The sequence below is a fragment of the Trichoderma aggressivum genome, assembly GCF_033847375.1.
Source record: "Trichoderma aggressivum f. europaeum strain CBS 100526 chromosome Unknown scaffold_010, whole genome shotgun sequence".
NCBI classification, from domain to species: Eukaryota; Fungi; Ascomycota; class Sordariomycetes; order Hypocreales; family Hypocreaceae; genus Trichoderma; species Trichoderma aggressivum.
The window spans coordinates 525,935-543,880 of record NW_026946376.1 but is presented as its reverse complement, the minus strand read 5'-3'; the positions used below and the strand labels follow the sequence as shown (position 1 = coordinate 543,880).

General features: G+C 51.1%; 8 protein-coding genes across 8 annotated transcripts; 4 read left to right on the top strand and 4 right to left on the bottom strand.

Annotated features, from left to right (window-relative positions):
* Positions 1–177: 177 nt before the first annotated feature.
* On the bottom strand, positions 178–1,491 carry Triagg1_3553 (uncharacterized protein; the record flags this gene model as incomplete). Its single annotated transcript, XM_062897858.1, has 6 exons — positions 178–336; positions 400–534; positions 621–818; positions 867–1,079; positions 1,269–1,378; positions 1,434–1,491. The coding sequence occupies 6 exons, from the start codon at positions 1,489–1,491 to the stop codon at positions 178–180; spliced, it is 873 nt and encodes a 290-aa protein (XP_062757542.1).
* Positions 1,492–4,724: 3,233 nt separating this feature from the next.
* Positions 4,725–5,942, top strand: Triagg1_3552 (uncharacterized protein; the record flags this gene model as incomplete). Its single annotated transcript, XM_062897857.1, has 2 exons — positions 4,725–5,180; positions 5,256–5,942. The coding sequence occupies 2 exons, from the start codon at positions 4,725–4,727 to the stop codon at positions 5,940–5,942; spliced, it is 1,143 nt and encodes a 380-aa protein (XP_062757541.1).
* A 507-nt stretch (positions 5,943–6,449) lies between these two features.
* Positions 6,450–7,331, top strand: Triagg1_3551 (uncharacterized protein; the record flags this gene model as incomplete). Its single annotated transcript, XM_062897856.1, has 2 exons — positions 6,450–6,622; positions 6,686–7,331. 2 exons carry the CDS (start codon positions 6,450–6,452, stop codon positions 7,329–7,331), a joined length of 819 nt encoding a protein of 272 aa, XP_062757540.1.
* A 485-nt stretch (positions 7,332–7,816) lies between these two features.
* Triagg1_3550 (uncharacterized protein) lies at positions 7,817–8,899 on the top strand (the record flags this gene model as incomplete). Its single annotated transcript, XM_062897855.1, has 1 exon — positions 7,817–8,899. The coding sequence occupies one exon, from the start codon at positions 7,817–7,819 to the stop codon at positions 8,897–8,899; it is 1,083 nt and encodes a 360-aa protein (XP_062757539.1).
* A 757-nt stretch (positions 8,900–9,656) lies between these two features.
* On the bottom strand, positions 9,657–11,618 carry Triagg1_3549 (CAZyme family AA2; the record flags this gene model as incomplete). The annotated part of the gene is made up of 5 exons (XM_062897854.1): positions 9,657–9,965; positions 10,023–10,394; positions 10,459–10,753; positions 10,804–10,871; positions 10,959–11,618. 5 exons carry the CDS (start codon positions 11,616–11,618, stop codon positions 9,657–9,659), a joined length of 1,704 nt encoding a protein of 567 aa, XP_062757538.1.
* A 1,523-nt stretch (positions 11,619–13,141) lies between these two features.
* Positions 13,142–14,176, top strand: Triagg1_3548 (uncharacterized protein; the record flags this gene model as incomplete). The annotated part of the gene is made up of 1 exon (XM_062897852.1): positions 13,142–14,176. One exon carries the CDS (start codon positions 13,142–13,144, stop codon positions 14,174–14,176), a length of 1,035 nt encoding a protein of 344 aa, XP_062757537.1.
* A 448-nt stretch (positions 14,177–14,624) lies between these two features.
* Triagg1_3547 (uncharacterized protein) lies at positions 14,625–15,653 on the bottom strand (the record flags this gene model as incomplete). Its single annotated transcript, XM_062897851.1, has 1 exon — positions 14,625–15,653. The coding sequence occupies one exon, from the start codon at positions 15,651–15,653 to the stop codon at positions 14,625–14,627; it is 1,029 nt and encodes a 342-aa protein (XP_062757536.1).
* A 1,117-nt stretch (positions 15,654–16,770) lies between these two features.
* Positions 16,771–17,605, bottom strand: Triagg1_3546 (CAZyme family CE5; the record flags this gene model as incomplete). Its single annotated transcript, XM_062897850.1, has 3 exons — positions 16,771–16,941; positions 17,011–17,190; positions 17,249–17,605. 3 exons carry the CDS (start codon positions 17,603–17,605, stop codon positions 16,771–16,773), a joined length of 708 nt encoding a protein of 235 aa, XP_062757535.1.
* Between the last annotated feature and the right edge of the window lie 341 nt (positions 17,606–17,946).

Below are 17,946 nucleotides of genomic sequence, written 5' to 3'. Positions count from 1 at the left end.
ACCGGCAAACCATGGTGGCCGACACCCATCCCTCCTCACACAACCAGCCGCGTGTTGCTTGTATGAGTTGGCTTGTGAAGTACGGAAGAAACGCATCGGATTACAAAAGGGGGGGAAATCGAGCCGCGAATGGAAACGGGTGTACTCGGGATAGACGGGTATAAGGATAAAACACGTTTACAGAACACGGCACTTCTTGTGGTTGCTCTTGCGGGTGGAGCGAGACATGAGAGCAGCGCGAGTGGCGTGCTCAAAGACCTCGCGAACACCGCTGCCGGTTCGAGCAGAGCACTCCAAGTACTTGTACGCACCGATCTTCTTGGCAACAGCCTCAGCCTGTATAGATAAGAGTGTCAGTTTTGTCAGGGCAAATCAAGCGTCCAGGTAGGGTGCACTCACGTCCGAAGAGGAAACCGGCTTCTGGTTGGTTGCCCTCAAGGCCTCGATGGTGTTGGGGTCGTCTCGCAGATCGGCCTTGCAGCCGACCAAGATGATGGGAAGACCTGAGCAGAAGTGCACGACCTCAGAGATCCACTATCGAGAGCAATACGCGTTAGATGTTTATTGTTTCCTCATTTAGATGGGCACACGCAGGGGGCGCAAATGCAAGGGTGACATACCTTCTCAAGAACATTGTCCAGAGAGTCAGGGGAATCAATGGCGAAGCAGATCAGGATGACGTGAGAGTCGGGGTAAGAGAGAGGTCGGAGACGGTCATAGTCTTCCTGGCCAGCCGTATCCCACAGGGCCAGCTCGACGTGCTTGTTGTCAACCTGGACGTCGGCGACGTAGTTCTCGAAAACGGTGGGGACGTAGACCTAGAAATAAATCAACATGTCAGCACAGTGTTGTTTATGAAGCAGCACGTAAAAGGTGCCGACGGCCTTTTGCCATCCATTTTCTGTGCGAGATGGATCGATTGTGATGGTGGGTTGGATGATGGGGAGCAGTTTGATGGAGATGCTGATGGGCCATAGGCTGAAATGAAGCCATAGCCCCCGGCCCAGATTTGACACGTCAGGGATTTCTCGCCGCGCGCTGGGGCCGACACCAGCGTCACGCAGCACCCAATCGCTGTCCTGCAGTGCATCACCGTCGAGGAGAAAACGGATGATGGCGCCCGCAAGACATCGAGCCCGCCATCAAACCCCCAATGGCGGTGTTGTTGCGGTCTCGGGCGGGAAAAAGAAAATGGGCGGCGGCTAATGAAGACGCGGAACAGGGCAAGATAGGGGATGGCAGATGCCGATGCTGCGCTCAATGCGTACCTCAGGGAAAGCGCCCTTGGAAAAGACACTGGACAACGGCGCGGTTAGCTCGACTCGTGCTCTGGCGGGCTCCAGACGGCGATGCGTTGCTTCGGGGCGTGAGGCCACGGCTGCCTTGGAGCGTGCCGCCGAAAATGGGCGTTGGAGCAACTCACATCAACAAACAGGTTTTACCGCAGGCACCGTCGCCGACGATGACGAGCTTTCGGCGGATCTCAGCCATGGCGTCTGTGTAGTTGTTTGCGGAGTGGGAGATGAGAAGTCGGCTGCAAAGGATGAAGGCAGAGCGTCTCTTGCGGGTTTGGCGATGGCGGTTGGGGATGGAATGAAAGGAAGAAAGACGGACGTCAGAAGGGGGATTGTGACGGAAGAGAGCTGGTCTGGGTCTGGGTCAGGTCTGGCCTGCTGGGGCTTTTGGCTTTTGCAGACGCAAAGTACTGGGTACTTGTGCTAGCAGTGCTTAGTACGAGTACAGGTGACTTGGGCTGGGTGGGGAGAGGGGGGGAGAAGCAGAGCAGAGCAGCGAGAGAGCAGCCTGGCTTTTTGTTTCGGGGCGAGTGACGGCGAGGACTTTGGGGGGGTCCAAGCTGAAAAGAGTAGGACTCTCAGGTCGCTCAGGTAGCGGCAATGTACCCACCGGCGCAGTTTCGGTGAAGGGGAACTTGGCGACGATCAATCACATCAGTCAGTCAATGGCCGTTGCTGAGCGCTCAAGGCCATCAAATGTCCTGCGTACCTTGGCTAGCGTGTCCTGAGGCAGCCAACAATTTCTGGGGACTCTCGCCAATGGCTTGATTGCCTGTTCCAGGGCGGAAAGGAGGGGCGGCTTGGGCCCCGGGGGAGCAGCTCTGGGTGCTGTGCTGTGAGCCCTCCAGCCACCGAGCTTTCAGTGCACAGGGAGATTGAGCATCCCCCAGCTGCGGTTTTAGCGGCCTACATCTCAGGCACTCGCACATGCACGTATGAGTACAGGTACAGGTACATGCACATGTACGAGCGCGGGTGTGCGCGTACTCGATACTCGGTACGAATTTGGTCAGCCTCTTTTTTCTTCTCTTTTTCTTTTTCTGCCTTGGCTGCTGGAGCTCGAATCATCAACATCAGCCGCTGATGCGTATTCAAACAATTACAGGTAGCAACTAGGTACTTAACCTAATCTCGTACCTGACCGCTACTACCAAGGTACATGCAGTACGAGAGTTCCAGCAGGAAAAAAGCTGGACATCCATCCCATAGCAAACAGAACCCCGGGCTGGACGCGTTGCGTTGCCTGGAAGCGGCAGCGGGAGGTGGCTGAGACGCTGGGAGATAAGGCCAGATACATGCGGCCAAGTACAACCGCAGCGCTAGAGCCAGGTACACGCTACTCGGCGCTCCGTACTGCGCAGCGCCAGGAAGTACGTGATCCTTTATATTGCGAAACTCCACCGCTGAGTCAACCTGCGTACCTCTACATCCAACGTTGCCGACGTTGGCCGCGGTCATTGCACGTGCGACAAGTACAAGTACGCGGCGCCTCAGAAACATGAATAGCAGCGCGTTACGAAACCAGGTAGCGCTGCCTGCACTGCCGCCTGTGCAGAGTACGAGCGCTGAAAGCCAGAGGTACGTACTACGGCGCGGTTGATGATGGAAGAGGCTGAGATGACGACCACTTTTAATTTGATCCCCAGATGATGCTCGGCTTGTGAATCATCTGGCGGTCTGTTTCGAGTCTGCAGAGGGCAAAGTCGAGGTACATACATGTACGAGTACACGACTGCGTGCATTGAGGGCAGTTTGCCGTTCAATTCTTTTACAGTACTACCTCCTCTACTAAACCTACGGAGTAGGGAAAAGGGACTCATCTTGTCATCCCCCAGGACCTCATCATCCAGGACCTCATCAATCCACCAAGGCCCAGACCTCAGCTCTGCCGCAGCGCCACGAGGCTGTAACATCACAAGCCGCAGCGTGCAAATTTCACGACATGACATTATCTTACCTTGGTACGGAGAACTACCTTAGTAGTAGTAGTAGTAGGGCCTGTCTACGTAGACGGAGCACAGCAACGGTAGCACCAAGTGCTAACCTTGAATTTGTATCCACCCGTCCAATTTGCTCTTGATTGGGATGACGATGCATGGCGTCTGGTGTCCCGACCTTAATATCAAGCTGCTCTGTATCATGTATCAGATGGGCGCCAGTACCGGTACTTCGTATTTGGTGCCACCAACCAGATGCGCGCTCTTTGTCTCTGCCAACAAAATCTCACCGCGGTGCTTGTCTGGTGTCTTGCCTCCCCCAGGTCAGACCGCTTCCCGAAGCCTAGGCAGGGTGACACGGCTTGTGTGCCTCCTGACGCGGCGAATCCTGGTGGCAAAGTCCTACGCATCTAGGACTTGGGGACGCCGGAAGCTGTCATAATTTAGCTTGCACGCAACTGCACTGCACTGCACATTCACGCAGCTGTGGGAGCTGCTGCATTAGCGAACGAAAGCTGATGCACCTCAAATGAAGCAATCACATGATTGACGTGCTCACCAGAACGACGCATTTCCTTGTTGGGCGGCTGTTGCAGCATACAGGATACGGCGTCCTCGCCATCGCTCCCGAGGATGACGGTTCCGAGGCTTCCACGGAGTCGACTCCTGGGAATTCACACGCCCATTGACCAGCATACGTGCCGCCAGCAGTGTATGCAGTCAGTCCCCTCTGTTTACATTCAATGCCAATCGTCCATGCCATGGAAATGCTCGTATCGACCTCTGTGACGGTGCAAGCGCTGGGGCTTTGCCGCCTCTGCAGCTGCGTGAGCTAAGAGGTCCGGTTGGTATAGAGCAGTCGTGGTTCTGTGATGTGAGACCGCATTGCACGGAGCATTCGTACGCTCCGTGCTCCGTCACAGCGTCGTGTCACCACCAGTCCGGCTCCTTACCCTGGGATACCAGCAGCCTCTCCTATTTTCCAGTTCAATAAGTAATTTTTTTTTGCTTTTTTCTTGTTCATTCCGCCTCTCCTTTATTTCACGACTCTCGTCGCTCCATAACTCCGTGGCGCCGCTTGTAGCATCACAAATGTTGTTTGTACCCATTGTTAGCGTGCTGCCAAGCGAAGTACCCCGTACTAAGCGTTTAGGCCTGCACTCGACCTAAACCCATTGCAGCCCACACTGTGTCGTGCATGCTTGAAGCTCAGTATCGTCAGCGCAGGTTTGCGGTAAACTATACAGTGCGAATACTCTTGCCTCGCACCCCTGGCAAAATGTCTCCAGCGCCGGGCCCTATCAGCTTATCAGTGCCGCACTGCTGTGTCCCGCGCTAGGCCAATGCTGGGTCGAAGATTTTCCGAGCCATTCTAGTCATCAGTCGATATCACCATCAATTGCAAGCGGTGCGGGCAGCGTCCATTTGCGGTCAATGGGCTGCGGTTTGGAATCTTGGACATTTCTCTGAATCTCTTCCTCTTCACCCAACCATGCAGAAGCTGGCGAAGCGAGCGGCGCAGGCCCAGCGCCAGGCGACCCGCCGCACGAGGCTGCAGACGGAGCAGGAAAATATCGACGGCAAGCTTCGAAGTCGACTGGCGCTGCGATCGGCCGTGGAGGAAGTCCGACAGAACCTCAAGGACGCGAGGCAGGCCCGGAAAGAGGACTGGGAACTGGGACCCCTGGCCCCCAAGCGAGATCTGGGCTTCAATGACTACGGCGCCTTCAAGGAGAACGTGCGGCAGGACTGGTCAAACTACGGCCTGCACCAGCCAAACCCAAAGGTTGTTGAGCAGCGTTGCGCTTGGGCCGGAGGCGTCAAGCAGCTGAACCTTGCGCCTGGAGATCGAGTGGTGATTCAGGATGGACCGGACAAGGGAAAGATTGATCGCATCAGATCGGTTCAGCCCCAGGTTGGCACCGTGACCCTGGAGCACCGTCATCAGGTATGTTGTGCTTGGAGATTCTTTACGGCATTCATTTCACGCAATAATCCGTACTAATCATGCACTTGTGCGCAGGCTGTTGTCCAAGGTATGTTTGGCAACCCCAGTCGACCGCAGCCAATGCCGATATCCATCGGATCCGTCCGCCTGGTCTATCCCATTACGAACCCCGAGACGGGAGTCACCCGAGACGTCGTCATCAACCAGCTCAAGGCGGCGCCCCCGAACATGCAATCCCGCAACATGTCTCTCGACCGATGGCAGTACGGCAAGAAGTGGGATCGCGTGGTCCCCGGTCTCAACGTTGTGATCCCCTGGCCCCAAGTTGAAGTACCCGAGTTTGAAACCACGGCCGCAGACACCGGCCGAGAGCAGGTTGAGGACAGATCATTTTACTACGGCCTGTTGTCACCACCGATGCCAGAGCAGGTTGTGGACGAGCTGAGAAACAAATTCTCCAAATTCAGAACAAGACACGAGGCCTGGTATATCGAGAAGAAGGAGACGGAGGAGGCTTTGAAGAAGGGACGACGAGAGACTATCAAGGCCATGCAGACGCCATTGGATGAGTTCCACGAGAAGAACCGCGAGGTCCGCGCAGAGGCTGGAGAACCAGAGCTCTCAGAGGAGATGCTGGCCAAGATTGGCGAGTTCATGGCACAGAAGAAGTCGACGGCCCTGGAAAACGCTGGCGCGGCGGATGTGGAAGCAGCACCAGTTCCTCCACAGGACAATCCCAACGCGCCGTCACCAACTGCTTGATGATGAATAGGAAGGCGAAAAAGGAGGGATGAAGAAAAACCCACGCCAACGGGACGAGCACCAATTGGCCTGGCATGTGTAAATTATATAGACCTTGTGTGTACAAGCTGTACAGTAGTAGTACATTATGACGGAGCAAAAAACGAAGACATTGACCCATCAAATCACTCAACTCAATGTCATCTCTATGTGTAAGATGGACGGGAGACTATCGTCCTGCGTATCGCCGTCCTACCATTAGCAGATAAGCTCCAGACCAGACCAGAGTAAATTGATACTGTAATTGCCCTCAATCTCTTGGCTCCACTCACCCTCTATCTGATCAACCCCTCCCCCGCCTAAAAGCGCTGGCGAACTAACATGACGTTCTCTCGGCCTGTTATTTTATATCCAAAGCCTCGTTTCTTTTCACTCCTTTTCTCATCTCCTTTTCTCCCTTTCCTCTCTCTTCTTTTCTAGCAAATCACGACAGACGATAGCATCAAACACAACGTCATCGTTCCCAACATGTCGCATTCTCACGACGGTGGTGTCTCGCATTCCCACGGCGGCGTGTCGGCGCAAGAGCACGGCCACTCTCACGAGATTCTCGATGGTCCCGGCAGCTACATAGGGCGTGAGATGCCCATCGTCGAGGGCCGCACCTGGTCGGATCGCGCATTCACAATTGGAATCGGCGGGTAAGTGTCACAGTCATCCCCAGTCCTGGCTTCAGTAGATACTAACCTGAGAGACGTCTACAGCCCCGTCGGCTCAGGCAAGACAGCCCTGATGCTGGCGCTGTGTCTCGCCCTCCGAGAGAAGTACTCTCTGGCCGCCGTCACAAACGACATCTTCACCAGAGAAGATGCCGAATTCCTCACTCGCCACGCTGCTCTCCCGCCACAGCGCATCCGTGCCATTGAAACCGGTGGCTGCCCGCACGCCGCCGTCCGTGAGGATATCTCTGCCAACCTTGCCGCCCTGGAGGATCTCCACGCCGAGTTCGATTCGGACCTGTTGCTCATCGAGTCGGGTGGCGACAACCTGGCCGCCAACTACAGCCGCGAGCTGGCCGACTTCATCATCTATGTCATTGACGTGAGTGGCGGCGACAAGGTGCCCCGGAAAGGAGGCCCTGGCATCACGCAGAGCGATTTGCTGGTGGTGAACAAGACGGATTTGGCGGAGGCTGTGGGTGCTGACCTGGGCGTTATGGAGAGGGATGCGAGAAAGATGCGGGAGGGAGGACCTACGGTGTTTGCGCAGGTGAAGAAGGATGTGGGCGTGGATCACATTGTGAATCTCATTTTGAGCGCGTGGAAGGCGAGTGGCGCCGAGGAGGAGAGGAGGAGTCGTGGAGGACCGAGGCCGACGGAGGGTATCGAGGGGTTGAAGAAGGAGGCGTAGGATGCGTGACGATATCAAGCAGTAGCAAAAGAAATTGTCCAACTTTGCGAACAGACATCACAGTCGCAGCTGTTTGCGATTGTTGATCTTGACCATCACTGCTGGCACTGTTTGTGTATCATGCTAACATTGTATGCCTGTGGGCAGCTGTTGCCAACCGGCGCCGAAAACATAGCAAACCTGCTCCATGATTGACTCTGTTTTAACTCTACCTTTCGCCAGCTGAACGGCAGATCACTTCACCGCCAAGGGTCTCTCCAACTCGAGATAAAAGAGCTGTTTCATCCTCGCTTTACACTCTCCTCAAACATTCTCCACCGCCCTCATCCACTCAACCAAAACACTCGACAGTCATCCAGAACAATCAACCAAGGTAATCATCCATCTATATCCAACCAAGGCTCTTCATCAAGCTCACATGATCGTGTATAGGATCAGCATCATCCCAGTCTCCCGATCTTGACGCCTCCCATCAGCTACGCAAGATGCAGTCGCGGGCTCAGTTCATGGACTTGCCTTCCGAGGTCAGGATTATAATTTGGAAGTATGCTTTACGGCCACTAGCCTATAATTTCCCGGCGGTGCACTTCTTTTCCCTGGTCAACAATAGAGAGGATGGCAACGGGGCGGCAAACATTAGCACTCTATGCGAAGGTGCTAGCAACCAACATTGTTCCGGCTATCACCTTGCAGCACCCAAGTTGAATTCTGACGATGGCAGCCATTCCTGGACAAAAAACAACCCATCCGCGTATCTCTGGGATTTCGGTTTGTGGGGGGCATGCAAAGAGTCCAGACAAGTTATCGAGGCACATTACGAGCAGGTTGACTGGACTGGGTATTGGAGACGCTGCTATCACAGAGCTCCCACCTATAGCCAAACCTCCGTTTCGCTCATTGCGCCAGGAAATAACGAGAAGTTGCGCTTCCTTCTTCATCCAAAGCGAGACCTGGTGTGTCTTCAGGCATTCGATCCAAGCACTATCCGCTGGTGGGACAATCATGATACAAAGGACATTTGCGTGGCTAGTAATGCTCCGGCCAGTTTTTATGCCCCCAAAATATTCAACTTTGGCAATATTGCGATAGCCTATGACCCATGTTGGAATGATATCGGTGCGAAAATCGAGAGTGGCAACTTTTGTCAACTTCTTACAGAGCAAAGCGCTCGAGGCTTCTTTATACGCACCCTCGCCATCGTCGACGACTATGCTCGCTGCTATGGAGGTAATCGCGGCCCAAACTTTTGGCTCATCGATAACAACCTACAGCGAGTCCACCCATTCAAGAAGAACAGAAGGCACAAAAATATATTCTACGGCAATGGTCAGAATTTTGTCGAGGTTCAAAAGTCGACTAGACGCAGCTTGTCGTCTGGTAAACACAGTTCGGCGCTCGACTTTCTGGATACTCTTGCCATGCTACTTAATGGCGACAGACCTAGCCACTATATTCATCACAAAAGTGGCGCGGAGAAGTGTTATATGTGCGAGGGTTCAAATCGATATCTCACATATTACCAGATCCGTCGTCAAGTTCGTGTTTTGATGCGCAAGGAGAGCACATGAGAATTTGAGGTCGAGATAAAGATGATCTCGGGATAATACGATCTCGTTTTGAAAGGGGAATCAGAAAAGGAATTGCGCGAATGGGATTTGCTTTGCATATATCTTGGGAATTTACACTGGGCTGCTCGCCGCACGCGTCTGCTCAATAGCTCTTTCGTTGTGCTCAAAGGAGTCCCGCGTTCTTTTCTAGCTTAGGCCAAAAGGGCTTACTTGCTCAAAGATAAGAACATTCTTCAGATCTAGAGAAATACTTGCAGCTTCTATCGATTATTGTTCTATTATTATGTGAAATGTAGTCGTAGTAGCCTGGGGGAGTTGCTAAAAGACGCATACACTCACCACCCGGAAGCTTCGCATACTAAACCTGAAGATGGCACTCAAAGGCACCTTAGATAACCCCCATCATTCTTATGTTGTGTTGGATGAATAGATTTTGTGTCCGAACGGCTGAGTCTTGGCGCCGACCGTCCAATCTCCTCTGCATCTATAGAAAAGACAATCCATTAGTTGGTCTCCATAACTCAAAATTAGAGAACACTCTATGCTGATAAGTTAAGATGCGAGTTGCACGTAGCCTCTCCCGTCTTTCAACAATCTTGTAAACTGTCATATGTAATGTCTAATACCCTCTACGTTTCCGAAAACACATTTTGCGAAATCGTCATGCATGTTCTATTCTAAATACAGTATATCTAATGGTTGTATATACGCATGTGTAATATGTACAGAGGTCAAGTCGGCCTTAGCTTTCTTTGTCTTAGAAGAAGAACCCCGGACAGGATGTAAGTCCATCCATCATATTGAACTCTCGCTCCACGGTATGTGTACCGTTGGAGGCAATCAAGTCATACGTTCGGATGTAATTGCCAGCTTGGTTGTTAGGGAAGTCTTGAGGAATGACTCCCGTGACAATGGAGGCATTGTAGAGAGTGTATCCTGATCCACTGATGGGTCCGGCCTTGACAAAGTCGAGGGGAATAGACCCAACGGCAGGAGTAAGAGATAATAGGGGTTCTGGGACATGCACAATGGCCTTTAGTGTGTTGAGATAAGAGTCATCGCGGATCTATTCCATGGTGTTAGAAGTTATTCCCAAACGTCGGATTAAAGTGTATGAGCTTACAGCAACAGTCAGATTCATTAATCCCTCAGAGTGTGTCTCTGTGCACGAGAGCTGAGGTTGCGTGAGAAGAGTGTCATCGAAAGGGAATCCATGGCCACCATTCGTGTGAAGAGTGCTGTTAGTCACTCCGTTGATGTTGTCGATGACCTCGACGTCAAATCCGGAAATGCCCTGAGCTAGAGGCACCTCAACCGTGAAGGGATACGTCCAGAAGGTAAGCGGGGGGTTTCCGTACATGACGTGGCCGGAAGCGAAGGCTACGATGTTGTTGCTAACAGTGCAAGGCTTAGCCGGCGTGCAAGTCACTCCGGCACGAGGGTGAATGTGAAGCTTGATGGAGCGGTTGGGGTTGGCGGCGACATCACCGATGAGCTATGGTGAATTCGGTTAGTCAATCTTAATTCTATGCATCATCTGTGGAGGCAAAAGAACAAACTCGGATGTAGCCAGTCAGGGTCATCGTTCCGTTAGAGTTGACGGTAGCAAACAGACGCGATGGCTTCACAGGATAAGGCTGGAGAGGCTGGGTAAGAATCACACCCTTGGGGACTGTGTTGATCATTCGCTCGAGTAGATCTTGGCACGTCTTGTAAAAGTAAGCGGGAGAAGTTGCCATGCGCCCAATTTCGATGCCTCCATCTGAAGCAAAGATTCTCGCGTCAGATCTGGTGGTCTCGTTGTGGCCAAATGCAAGCGGGTTCTGTGTGACGTTGTTCACGTATTGAACAGCACTATTTCATGTTAGTTGGCACTATTATTCAAGCAAGTGCTGATATCTTACACGGTGTTGTCAAAGGCAGTGAATCCTGAGTTAGTCGTGTCGAATGTCTGTGTGTTGTCATCCGTGGCCTGCGCGTAACTGTTAGCCCATCTTCAATTCAGAGTAGGCGGTCCCAGTCTTATAGCCATGTTGATGTGACCAAAAGAGCATCTTACCGGATCCTTTACGACGTCTACAATCTCCGGAAAGTCCACGCCGTGAACTCCTCCAAGGGTATGACCGCATGCAACCAGTCCGATCATTTCTTGTGGAGTAAACCCCTGCTTCTGGAAGCTGGTAACGTGTTCATCCAAGGGCTGCTCCGGCCTGGGCACGCCTGTCGGGCCTGGGCCAGTGGCATCGACTCTGCCAGCTCTGAAGGGAATCTCGACGCTTCCATTTGAGCAGCCATTTGCAGCAAACAGTGCTCCCAGAGCAATAAGATCCGCCATCGACGACCGCGGTGTCAAAAAGGCAACCAAATTCATCAAAGTCTCGTTGAAACCAATACCCGGGTTCTCGTCACGGTTGACTTCGTAGCCGATCGATGCGTCGATTCCTCCTATTCCATTCTCAACATCCGCAGTTGCCATGTCGTGATACGCAGTTCGCAGCCATTCTGCGGCGCCGTTGCGGCCGGTGCCAAAGGTAACCTTTTCGCAGGGGACAATAAAGGTCGCAGGAGAGTGGCCGGAGTTGAAGCCCTGTTGCTCATAGAGCATAGTCTCTAGCAGATCGGTTTTGGCTGGCCATATTTGTTCCTGCTCGGCATAAGCTGAGCCAGCTACCAAGCCGAGTCTGGCGACGGTAGAGAGAAAACGGGTTGACAACACCATGGCGACGGTTCAGAAGCGTGTTACACCTATGGAGGTTCGTGAGATAGCAGCTTGTCGCCCCTGTTAGGGAGGTTTCAACAAGACAGAAGCATCTTATATAGAATCCACCTGTCGCATATGGTACGACACCGGAACTGAGAGCAACGTTGTGCCCATGTTCTTGGCCAAAGCCCGCCCCTGGTTCCTGAAGGGATTCATTCCCAAATTTTGGTCACCTTCCTCTTAAGTCGTCCTGGGATGGCATTGAAGGAGAGAAACCCTGAATCAAGGACGTAATACAGAGCGCAAAGGAAGTCTCCCGTCGTCGCAAAATTGGCATTCGCCTGTGAATAATTCCGCAAACGCCATTGGGTGCCTCGCGCAGCGGTCAGCCCGTAGCGCTGGCAATCATGCAAGGGCGAATACGACCTGCCTAGAAGGCAAGATCTATAGTTCAAATGAGGACAAGGTAAGTGCGTGTCATAAACAAGGGACTGCTGTAAGCCAGGATCACTATGATCTGAAAAACTTAGAGTTGGGTGAGATTTTAGCATACGGGGCTCTTGAAAGACTTATAGCGGTTCGACGATCCACCACTGCCTTGTGAAACCTCGCCCGGCTTCCAGATGCATCGAACCATATTTACTTGGACATCGAGAAGTCAGCGTCTGGCTAGCCTTTACTGGCATGTGAGTGAAGCTGACACTTGGGGATCCCGTCTGTCCGTACGAGTATTCCCGAGTAAAATCGGTCGTACAAATAACCAGTTGCTATCTACGGCATAGGAATGGCATGGCGTACGTAAGATGAGAGTATTGCACCTGAATACGCTTTGCGTGTTCGTCACAACTTTCACAATCTCATTCTGCCCAAATGGACCTCCGGCAATGAGCCTTGTGCGGCATTTCAGCTTTTATTTGCTCAATACTTAACTACATAATGATGGAACAGGACGTGCGTATCAAAGAAGAAGCGCGGTATAAGCCCGACGTACGAGATGCATACATATACGATAAATAACGGATGACGTCTTTTGTTACATGCGCGTTCGTATGCGTATCTTGAATGAGACTTCGCATCGACATCTTATAATTGAGGCCATATCGATTTGCAACGTGGCAGATACTCTGATCTGTGGAGAAAGAGACGCCGTCAGCGACGCTCGCCACAGCACTTGAGATTATGGCGATAGGCGATAACATAATTATAGGTTACCAAAACCATGGATACTTCAAGCTCTCAAGAACTTTCAGGCTTATTACCCAACGGGAAGATCTGGTGGCGCACATAAACTCTACACGCTCATATGGATGGGGAGTAGATCTCGCACTAAAACGCCCCCTAGTATTTGGGTTTGTGCTTGAAGCGAACCTGGAACTCAGAGTGTAAACTTTAAGGCACTCGTTTCCCCCCCCAAAAAAAAAATCAACAGACCTGGAAAACAAACAGTTCTCCCATTTTCATCAACATCAGAACTGCTCTACTGTTTCATAAACAAACTCGTTTCTATAACCCAACAACCGGACTCATCGATCGCTGACAAGATGGAGATAGAAGAGCTCACTACCTCAAGCGCCCTCACGCAGCTCGAAAGAATAGGCCAAGGCCGCTGCGGAACTGTTTGGGCAGCTCGTTGTTCAACTTGTGACGACCATAGCCATCTGGCTATGAAGCGAGGGGATGGAAGCACAACCAGATCGGTGTCGTACGAATATCAGGTTCATCAGAAAGTCGCGACAGCTTTCAAAGGATCAAACTTTTCATCGTTTGCTATTCCTCGATCCGTTGGGTTTCTGGATGCTCAAGACAATGCAGCTTGGTCCGACGTGTTACCACGACTTCCTTCTGACTACACGGCATGTAATGCTATTATTAGCGAAAAGATTATCCCGGTCAACGCATCCGCTCGGAGACTCCTTGTACAGAAGTTTCGACCCGACGTGAACGTGGAAGAGGTAATGAGAAGCCAGAACAACGAACACTGCCTTATTCGACCTTATCTCGGCCGCCGGCGATACCACCAGAGTGAGACTGAGGCAAGCACAGGAGGATCAAGACGACCCTTACGAGCACTTAGCCTGCGGAACTACCCGCTTCATCTGGATCAGATGGAGCAGCTTGGCATTGATCCGAGTGGCTATGCGATGGCCATGGCAGACGCTTTGGCATTCCTACACTGGGTTGCTAAAGTCGATGGCAATGATGTTGAATATGTACTCGCTCAACCTCGACACCAATCAGATATATCGTCTTCCACCAGTCCCGGAGACATATACTCCGATAATACTGCGAGTTTAGGTCCTCATATGATGTGGATTCTGGATTTTGACCTGTGCCGAGATATATCATTCGACGAGGAGGGCGTTAAGAAGGCTCATAAGGCTTTTTGGGGCAACGATCCCTTTTTCCCCCGGCCCGGAAGAGACAATCCAGCGGATCAGAGGCTTTGGACCATATTTCAAGATCGATACATTGAGTCCAGCGCCGCAGTATTGCATCAAGAGCCGGATTGCATCAAGAGACTCCCCTTTCTATTAATTGAGCAGCTCAAACGACCTAAGACCGTCTCAAGTTCTTGATTGAAAGCTTTGAAGTTGATAACCACTTGAAGCATAGGGAACAGATTTTGACCTGTACATAACAAAAGCTCGACAACAGCTAGTTTGAGCATCTTGGGAGGGTGGACACAGGAGTTATAGCAGAGTGGCATCATCCAAGGCGCAAAGCAGCGATGGGAAAGGCTTGAGGGATCTTGGCGGGAATAGAGGGGAGGGGAACAGTGCTGTATATATGACCCTTCTACATCCATCGTTATCGGGAAGATAGTTTACAAGAAGTTTTCGACCTCACTGATGCTGCTAGGCCGTTAGAATTCAACTGTGTCGCTATTGTGCGTCTAATGGGTATCGAAATCTTTCTCAGGTTAATAGTCTACTATAGGAAGCCTTCGGTCTTCGTCGAATCTTCATTGAGCTAAGAAATTGGGTCAGTAAATGCTACAACTTCAAGACCCCAGAAGAGAAAAACTCACATCTTCTCACATAAACGCCGTTGTTTGTTGTGAAACCTTAGCAATAGCGGGCTATTAATACCCAAAGATGCGTCGTCGTCCAGTTCATCATCGATGATCATATGACTAAAAGCGCGATAGTGAACGGCATCCGCCCCTCTCCAACCATAGTTGATATCCCACTGTTCCTGAAAGAGGACATCCTGCATTTGTGTCTTGAAATCGAGCTCGCGATATACTTGTCGGAATATTCGTGCGCTGATTTCATCCCCCATATTGAACGCGTCTCGGACCTCGCAGAAGTATGATATCCAGGAGTCCCCAAGTCCCCAAGAGGAGACGCCATAGCCTGGGCATAGCTCCGACAATCCAAATTTCAGTGCCTGATAAAAGGCATATTCAACACTCCTCTTGTAGTCTGGATTCAACTTTTTGCGACTCCGCTCATCGAGTAGACCGATGAACCCATATAAACGGTCCCGTATGTCTGTGCATTGCAAGCGGCCGAATTTGCGCATGATGCTGTGGAGCTCATCTGGAACTCGAGACTGATATGTTTCAAAATTCATTGAAGGCTTTTGAAGATCAGAGACCATGTCTTCCAGAGTGCCAATAGCACATCCTTCCGGGGTAGTGTCTTTTGCCATCCGGGGAACGAGTCTCATCCTGTGCGCAAGAATGGCCTCTGAGGGGCAGCGTAGTCGGCTTGTATCGCTTCTCAAAACACTCAGCCTTCCATCTGCAGCAAATTTCGTTTGAACAAATTCTCTCACTTGTGGTGTTCTGCCAAAGAGCGTGGGCGAGAATGTAAAGGGCCCGCACCATATGGTCAAGTGAGAAGCCAGCAAAACTTCCTGTACAACCCAGACGCGGGTCCAATACGGCGCATAGCTGAGATACTTGAGCGCTTTCCATTCTCTTTCTGACCATCTTGCGCACGACACTTCTGATGCTTGGCTCAGAGTTCGACAACCCTCGTCATACTCTTGTGGTAATATTCCAAGCCAGGAAATGACGCATGTTGCGCGGCTGTAGATCAAAGCCATTGCTTGAACTTGCGCTTGCCGCTCGTCATAATCGAGCTGGTTTATGCACACGGCGTCGACAAAGAAAAGTCCGCATTCTCCCCTGGCTGTTGCTGAAGCAAGAAAGTCGAAGAGGTTCTGTCGTACAAAGAACTCCTGATTGTCGACTCGTATTGACCGGAGATCACCTGCTGAGGTCGCTTTACCCCATGTATAAGATAGAGCTCTATAAGAGGTAGAGGACAAATCTTCTAGGGATACCACAACTAAATCGTATTGCCAACTCTGATCCCCGGGGTTTCGTGATATCTGCAGTAAGCGAATTTCTGTTGCGCTTTTTATAGTGGGATGTCGAAATTCTGATTTGCGATTCAAGTTATTGTCGATGCTATCTTCCATGCTCGTTGCTGCTTCTTCGTGGCTATTCATAACACAGCGTTTATACCTTTAATGCACGAGTAATGATGCCTATAAATTGGCTGCCTTTTCTTCAATCGATACAAATCTCGTCCGCGATACTAGGCTGCAACCGAATATGATTGGGTTGTCTGACAAGTGTGCCTTACGGCTTACTTTCTGCCCAACCAAGTCTTTTGGAGGCCTGCTTCTATGATGGGCATCATGTGCAGTTCGGCGGAGCCGATGGCAGACTTTTATTGGCTTATTGCCGCCGGCGATGTATCCCACCGAGCAGGAATAATTGTTTCTAATGGGGTAGTGAAGATCTAGCACAGCCTTGACAGCTTTTAGTGTTGAACAGCCACAAGAGCAACTGTTAATACGTCTCGTTCGACGTTTGGAAGATGAAAGATTTTGTAATTGTTTGCTTTTCGAGAAATCTACCTGTAAAAATTGCCTGATGACTCGCTTGTCAATTGGGATCTCTGTCACCGCTTCACAGCGATGCTCAACGTTGACCCTCCATTCCTCCGGATAGTTAGCAATACCAATACAATTTATAACATCGGCAGTATGTTCATAGAAACATGTTGATTATTTTACATTTAGTAGGCATAAGATCACTTGCTTAAGTAAGCGTGTGCATAAAATAAAGAGCAACATCTTGCTGCTCAACTGCATCCATTCCATTGTCCGACTGGCCCAAAGCAAACACCGGTTTTCAGATGCGATTACCCTCTCAAACGAGTTTGCTGTTGACAAAGGAGAGGGCTTGCTGCCCGTACTCCTGACCATAACCTTGGTGAGTGTTTGCGTTGTTTCCGTTGCAGCAGTAGGGGTCTGAAGCATCGCAGTACGACTTGATCTTTGATCCGCTGGGGCAGACGAAGCCAGAAGGGCGGGCAGCAAACTAATACACGACACATTAGAAACAACACTCTGTAAGAAATGGACCTTTGGAAGGAGATCGAATACTTACGCCCTGGGCTGCGCAAGATCCAACATTGTACGCCAGTCCGCGGACATAGCGAGGGTCGCCCATGAAGATTGCGGCCCGGATAGCACTGACTGCTCCCGCAGAGAGAGGGACAGCAGTGTTTGGGTAGCCATTTCCAGGATCGCCTCCTCCACACAGCGCATCATCCATGATTTGGCCGCCCTGTGCGATATGTCAGTACATGCGCGTTATTCCATCAATACACTCAAGGGACACAGACCTGGGAGTATCCAACTAACACAAGCTTTGTGTTGGGGCATTGGTTGTGATAGTTGTTCACAGCCTGGACAACAGCATTGATACCAGCCACCACAGAGTTAGCATAGCTAATACCACCGCATTGGCTCTGACCACCGCAGGCTGGGTAGTTGATGGCCTCGGCTGTCGTGCCGGGGTGAGAGTTGACAATGAGATTCACAACAGTACCAGAAGAGCCATATCCTGGTGGTGCTGTGGTTTCACGGGCGCCAAAAACGTGGATTCCGGGGCATTGACGCTTCTCCAACTCCACTGGGCTGGCCGTGGCAAGAAGAGCCTGGCTCAGCAAGAAAGTAATGGTGCTCTTGACTGATGGCATTTTGCTTTGATGAGAAAATATTTATGGGTATAAGTCAATTGGGTGAGTTGAACGAATGGTAAGATGCTGGTTATTCCAGGGCATGACTTGGCCTGGAGATCAAGAGATTATATAGAAAATGGTACTTGTATAGAGAAATTTAATGATGTCGATGATTGAATCTATTCACAACGTATAGGTGTTTGTCTTCACCAGCGCTTATTCCACTTCCATGCCAAAGCCCCAATTTGTTCTAGTCACCGTTGTATTCCTTTCCCCCAGCCAGCCATCCAGATGATGCTGAGCTTTAGGCTAAATCAGTTCCGTTGCAGCCATGAACACCGATTGGATGCTCTATTATT